Source organism: Anser brachyrhynchus (genome assembly GCF_964034855.1).
Source record: "Anser brachyrhynchus genome assembly, chromosome: 3".
Lineage (NCBI taxonomy): Eukaryota > Metazoa > Chordata > Aves > Anseriformes > Anatidae > Anser > Anser brachyrhynchus.
In genome coordinates this window covers 48,825,973-48,832,270 of record NC_137696.1, presented here as the reverse complement: position 1 = coordinate 48,832,270, position 6,298 = coordinate 48,825,973, and the positions used below count along the sequence as shown (strand labels likewise).

The 6,298-nt window shown below is 48.5% G+C and overlaps 1 protein-coding gene across 1 annotated transcript; it reads right to left on the bottom strand.

Moving 5' to 3' along the window:
• Positions 1 to 724: 724 nt before the first annotated feature.
• PDCD2 (programmed cell death 2) lies at positions 725 to 5,999 on the bottom strand. Its single transcript, XM_080585222.1, has 6 exons — positions 5,659 to 5,999; positions 5,329 to 5,577; positions 4,085 to 4,270; positions 2,926 to 3,041; positions 1,853 to 1,969; positions 725 to 1,142 (listed from the first exon to the last, which is right to left on the bottom strand). The coding sequence occupies exons 1-6, from the start codon at positions 5,954 to 5,956 to the stop codon at positions 963 to 965; spliced, it is 1,146 nt and encodes a 381-aa protein (XP_080441348.1). The 5' UTR covers positions 5,957 to 5,999; the 3' UTR covers positions 725 to 962.
• Positions 6,000 to 6,298: the final 299 nt, after the last annotated feature.

Here is a 6,298-nt window from a genome sequence, read left to right as displayed (position 1 = left end):
TAACGTAGCTTTGCCAAGGTAAGTGCAAGCCACCCAAGAACTGCATCACTGCCAGCGCCACAACGTAAGCTGGCCAACGTTCCTGATCGATTGTTCTTGAGCAAACTCTGTCACCATCCATGCGTCTTCCTGATCCTTACTGCAAACATAGCTCTTGGCCACAGGGGTAGTTAAGCAACCATTACGGTAATTTAAACATTACAATTTCGTTTTTCCTCTTGCCTCAGCTATACGGCAAATATCAGACTAATCCCCACAGGAGGCACTTGTTTTAAACCTCACCCAAGACAGCAGTGTTAAGATACCGTTCAGAGCGAAAATCTGCTGCCACAAGCAGTAACAGACAAACAAAGCCAGCCATCCCAGAACATGTTTAAGCTGCTTCTGCATCAGACAGTTAAGAGTGCGGAAACAGTTTAACTCTGTTAATGTTTTTACGTCAAACTGTTCATTTACCCTGAATTATGAAGAATTACAATGTGTAGCAACTGCCACTTCAGATTCAGTGTGCCTTTCAGAAAAAGAAGCATATTTAGGTTGCACGTTGAAAGGCTAAGCGGTTTCACCGTAGCTGTGACTGCTGTATGCCTGCTGAGCATAAGCACTCACATGACCTTACCGCAGTCTGCTTTTCTCTGTGCACTTGTTTTTGAGAAACCCAAAGAAAACCCTGACAAACATTTACGTTCTTGAAGTTCAGCTGCCAACAAAAGACACTTACCAGTCCAAAAACATCTCAGCTTTATTTAAACATTCAGAGTTGAGATTTGAACCAAAATTCAATTAATAATTGCATCTGGCCTGTTGAAGTTGCTCCCCTCAGCACCATAAAGAGGCTGTCAAGGTCTAGTAGCTGTATTGTTACAAGATAGACAGGTATCACTGCTAGTTCAGTTACCTGCTTGTAAATGCAATGCACAGATGCACTAAACAAGGAAAATGTAACATTTAGATGATGCAACTTAGGAACTTGATGGAAGTTCAATAGAGCCTGCAGAGAAGTCTTGTTTCCATATGAACTCCTCAACGTACTCATTTCCATCTCCGCAGGTCTCAGCACACGTGTACACCACCAGCGTTCCCCAGTCAATGCTCTCTCCAAGGCTGTCAACCTGAAGGTGGTTCAGGAGCTGTGGCATAATCTTCAGGGGGAAAAAAAAGGGTTTAGAGGTAGCCCACAGCTCTATACTCTCTCTCTCCGCCCCAAGCAAGGCTTTGCTTTCATTTATGTTCACTTAACCAGAACCCCAGTCAAAACTACGAAGTAACACAGCAGCTCGAAACGCCCTCTCATTTGCCCTGCCTGACACAGGGCATTAGATGCACGTAGACTCAAACATGCGGCCATACTTATTTTATCTACAGAAGTTTTATTTGACTAAGTGCTGCCCGACTTACAAGCCACTTTCCGTTCCCAATTACCATCTTCGTAATTACATTTCTCATCTTTGCCTGACATGAAGTGCATTCAACATGCAGATGGTTCTAGTGTTCAAAATTCGGCAGTTCATTACTTCCAGCTAGGCAAATTTCCAATTCACATCCTGAATGCTTTTTTTTTCTTCTGAATAAACAATACCAGATTCCTGTTACTTAAGAGATGGTTCCATGTTCACAAGTGCACCATTTTATGCATGGCACAAATTATGAGAATGGAAACATACTTTTTAAATATGAAAATCCTATAGGGAAAAGCAAGTGCAATAATAAATATGGACTCTGTACAAATTAGCATCATTATTTTGTAGCAACTTCAACTCCTTTGCTCTAAGCATAAGTCAATATCTATATAATTAGAACCCGTTAAGCCTGAACTACATTACCTGTATTACCTTTAAACGAATTTACATACCTGGAATTCAAATACCCTTTTGGCACCACATATGCAATTTGGGATATCTTGTTCTTTGGGAATATTTTCCCTTGATACCCAGATTGGGCCTTCTCCTCCTCTGCAGTATCTAATAATCTAGAATTAAACAGAAGGTTAAGTTATCGAGGCTGCCGTTTCAGCTTGTTATAAAACAGGTGGTTACTGACGTAGACAAAGCTGTAAGATGGGTGCAGAAACAAGTCTGATCCTTGAAGCAGTACCAAGTCGATCAGCAGCAAATGCAGTATTCTGAACAAAACTGGTTCTTTGCATGACTCAACTGGTTAAGAAAACTCGTGTAGGTATTAATTTAGCCTTCCTATTCAATTTATCAATTTATATTCAAATTATCCCTAGATCATTGTTTAGTTTGTATTTCTCTAATTAAGGGACCCATAAATGCTAGACAGGTATTTTAGGTTTGAGATGGAGGCAGAGAGACTGACAGCTGAGTATGTGGAAGTGTTCAGAGAAGTCAGGGATGCAGCGCAGCTCTTTCTGTTTGCAGTTCTGAGTCTAAACACACGCGGGGACTGTCCTAACGTCCAAGATGCAAGTATTTTCAGACATTCATATTCTTTTTTGTTCTGTTGCTATCTAAATACTTATATAGCAAATGATGCATTATCAACAAAAGGGCACTTATGCAGACCAGTCAGCATGGGGATGGCCAGAAAGGGAGGCAATGCACCTACCCCAAGCAGAGGAGGGAACAGACTCAGGGTCTTCTACTTTCTGGATGTGCACCCTAACACTTGAGCTACAAGCTAAAGGACACAGAGACTTACTTCTTCCTCCTCTACTTACATGCATTTCCTTTCATGTGCTTCCTTTGAATGGAACCAGGAACCGTGTTTTTGTTTTAAATAGTTGATATTTTATGTGATCTGGCCTCTACGGAAGATTAGCCTATGTTAATTAAAGTGTGTAGAGGATGAAGAGGCATTTCCATCACCATTTATAATCATACGCATGAAAGTGGAACAGGTGGAGAACAATGCTGTGCCAGAATCTGCAAGTTCTGTATCTGCCCCACATATCTATATTCTGACCTGCTCTGGTTCAGCAGCTATTCGCTCTTTAAACATTTGGAAGATCTTGTCTTCTTCAGTCTCATGTTTTGCCATTGCTTCCAGTGTTTCTTCATCTAAGGACTGACATGCTTCACCTAAGCAAGAAAAAAAAAAAAAAGGCAAGCAAACAAAGAAACAAAACAAAAAAACAATCCACAAACATTACAGGTTAATGCAAGACAGCCAAAAATTAAAAACAACATTGCATCCGTAAGTGTATTTTGTTCTCAGCCATTCCCAGTGTACATCACTCTAAGACAATTTTTTTTTTGTGACATCTAAGATCCTGGCACACATCCATTGATTAGTTTTAGTAGCATTTTAACCACAGATGTCAGTAGTTGCACGTTAGAAACGGAAGGAGGTCATCTACCAACGTTTATGGCTTCCAGCAGGGATCACTAAGCATTGAACCTTCAGAATGTGACATCTGGAAAAGGCCGCCCATGCTGCACACAGGACAGACTTTCAGTTTTTATCACTGAAGGGGGCATCTGCTGCACTCCTGCCACAGCCCTCCCACGTTCACATCAACGCGGAACATCGAGCAGCCTCTGGACAGCTTTAGGGACAGCTGGGAACCCAGCAGCTTTCCCCTGTAACCGCAAACCCTGGTTGTGTGCAAAGCCTGTGTGGTGACTGCAAACACACTAATTTTGTGGAAAAAGGGCCTGCACTTCAAATTCTGAATTCAAAGGCAACTAAGATAACCTTAGAATAGTTTCCTTCTGGCACAGACAAGGAGGTTCGTTAAGTATTTTCCATGTATTAAAATGAGCTAAACCGAGAGCCTCTAACTCGGTCTCCTGATTCCAGCAGTTTCCAGAAAGAAGCAGATGCTCAGGGCCCTGCTCATCTCACTCGAGTTTTTCCTTACTTGAGGAAAGCACACAAGGACACAGCATGCTCCTAGCTATCTGCAGCAGCTGCTCTGACAACTCCCTGGGCTGGGGCCCAGTGAGTCTCTCCCATAAACGCGCTACATATTATGGGATGTATACAAAAAGCCTGCACCGCTACTGACTGTAGCTTTTTGTCACCAGTAGTTTAGACGGAACACTTAAAAACAACAGCATGTGTTATTTTAAAGATGTTACGCAGGCTTCGTTACGAAGAATTGCAGTGCCATGTTTCTTACCTGTACTGCTGCTAACTCTGAGTTCCTCTTGTTCTTCCGCTTCCTTTGATGTACCTGCAGCTCCTTTGTCATCATCAGGATCCACACTGCTGTCAGCAGGAAATTCTGGTTCCTCGGGTTCTATCAAAATCTCATATTCTGGAAACAGGAATCTGTCATCGCCTGGAATTGCATTCTCCGAGTCATCTGCAAAGCAGAAAACAGGCACCACTTCACAACGCCAATTCGTATTTCACGCTCTTCTCCCCAGAAGTAACTACAGCAAGCTGCATAGCAAAAATACTGCCCAAACATGGCAAGGGTGAAAAAAAAAAATTACATCATTGTTAAATCTGATAGAAAAATAAGAAAAATTCTACCAAGAGTAGAAAACCTAGCAGATGATGCGTTGCTCTGAACCTTTGCAAACCCATGTGACACAGAAGACAGACAGTATTAGCAGCTGCATTAAAAAGTCCCAAACTGCAGTTTGACACCTCTGTGCATATCCCATTCTAAGTAGCATATGCACACAAGTCATGTCTGCATCGGGTACCCTGAGGCCACACCATTCCTCGTATTTTTCCACCGCGTATTTTGAGTAGACAGTTTCCACAGATGCATCGACAATGCCTTCTGTAACGATGGTATTAGTTGTGTTCTGTTATGTTTCAGATTTTCACTGTTTCAGTTACGTGATTCCAAAGCCTGACCCATAACTTGATTTGTATGAATTTATTTATTTTTATTTTTTACTTACTGCTTACTTCCACTTCCTGCAGCCCAAGTTGGAGGGACTAGCGCAATGCCTAAGCAGAGATACAGCACACGCTCACCAAGTCACATCGCACCATTGAACACTTCCAACACTCTCTACTTGTCCTTCGAACGTCCCGCAAACAAATGTGAATGAGATGACAGAGTGAGAGGGAAGGGCTGGCGTAAGAAAAGGGTGTCTTCTAAAATAAATCTGAAGTACTTTTTTCATCTACTGACCTTCACAGCATCCTTTTAGGCATCACCTCGTGCGCTCCTTTACAGTTTATGAAGAAGGCATTTTAAAAGCAACCCGCAAAGGGTGCAAGCAGCGTGTCAGGCACAACAAAGACCCCCCATTCCCCTTCCACCGAAGCCAGCCCCTAGCAGAACAGACCCTTCCATCCCCATCCCTACACCACCGTCACCACACCAGCCCCCCCCCAGCGCTCTCACAGCCAGGCCAGCGGGGCCCGGCAGCACGGCGAGGGGACCCGGCGGGGACCCACCTGCGTCGCCGGCCTGCCCGCAGGTGCGGCGGTGCCCGCGGCGCCAGTCCAGCGCCTGGTGCTCGGGCCCGCAGTAGGCGGCGCGGCGGCAGCGGCCGCAGGCGCTGGGCCCCAGGCAGCCGCAGACGCGGCACAGGCGGGCGCCGCTGAGGAGCCGCGCGGGAGGGGCCAGCGGGCCCGGCGGGGGCTCCTCGGGGGGCGGCTCCTCGGGGTAGAAGCGGTTCCGCCGCGGCAGCTGGCTCCGGAACACTGCGGGGAGAGGCGGCGCTCAGTCGGGCCCCGCCGCCGGGCAGCGAGGCGCCCCCCGCCGCCGCCGTCCCCCCGCCTCACCGCAGAGCGGCCCCCCGGGGCCCGGCAGGCTGTAGCAGGCGGCGCCGCGGCAGGCGAAGACGAAGAGGCTGCGGTGGAAGGTGTCGCGGCGGCCGGGCAGCGGCGCGTAGAGCTGCAGCAGGAAGGCGCGGGGCTGCTGGCAGCGGGCGCAGCGCAGGGCGCCGGGGCCCGGCAGCCCGTCCTCGCCCAGCCACGCCGGCCGCCCGCCCACCTTGCTGGGGAAGTAGGCGCTGCGCAGCCGCCACGCGTCCTCCGGGGCCGCCGCCGCCGCGAAGCCCAGCTCCACGACGCCCTCCATGGCCGCACCGGGGCGGAGCGGGGCGGAGGGACCGGCGGAAGGCAGCCGAGCGCGGCACAGCGCCGCCCAACGGCCGCCCAACGGCCGCCCAACGGCCGCCCAACGGCCGCCCAACGGCCGCCGCCTCAACGGCTCCGCTCCGCTCCCTCAGCGCCGGGAGCCCCACCCAGCGGCCCCGTTCGGGACGGGAGCGGCCGAAACGCCGCCCCCGTGCTTAAACGCGCGGCTCCGGCCAGGAGTTTTTTTATCCGCGGGCCTCGTCCCGCACACAGGCAGCCGGCAACGCGTTTGTCTGAATGCTCGTTTTAATGTTCAGCCTTCAGTTCCCCCGTTACAGCTTCG

Bases quoted from the DNA above. Each gene is read 5' to 3' on its own strand.
- PDCD2 (XM_080585222.1), bottom strand. From the start codon at position 5,956: ATGGAGGGCGTCGTGGAGCTGGGCTTCGCGGCGGCGGCGGCCCCGGAG. The intron at 5,578-5,658 runs GTGAGGCGGGGG...CTCTCCCCGCAG, and splicing joins CCCCGGGGGGCCGCTCTGCG to TGTTCCGGAGCCAGCTGCCG. The intron at 1,143-1,852 runs GTATGTAAATTC...TTCCCCCTGAAG, and splicing joins AAAGGGTATTTGAATTCCAG to ATTATGCCACAGCTCCTGAA.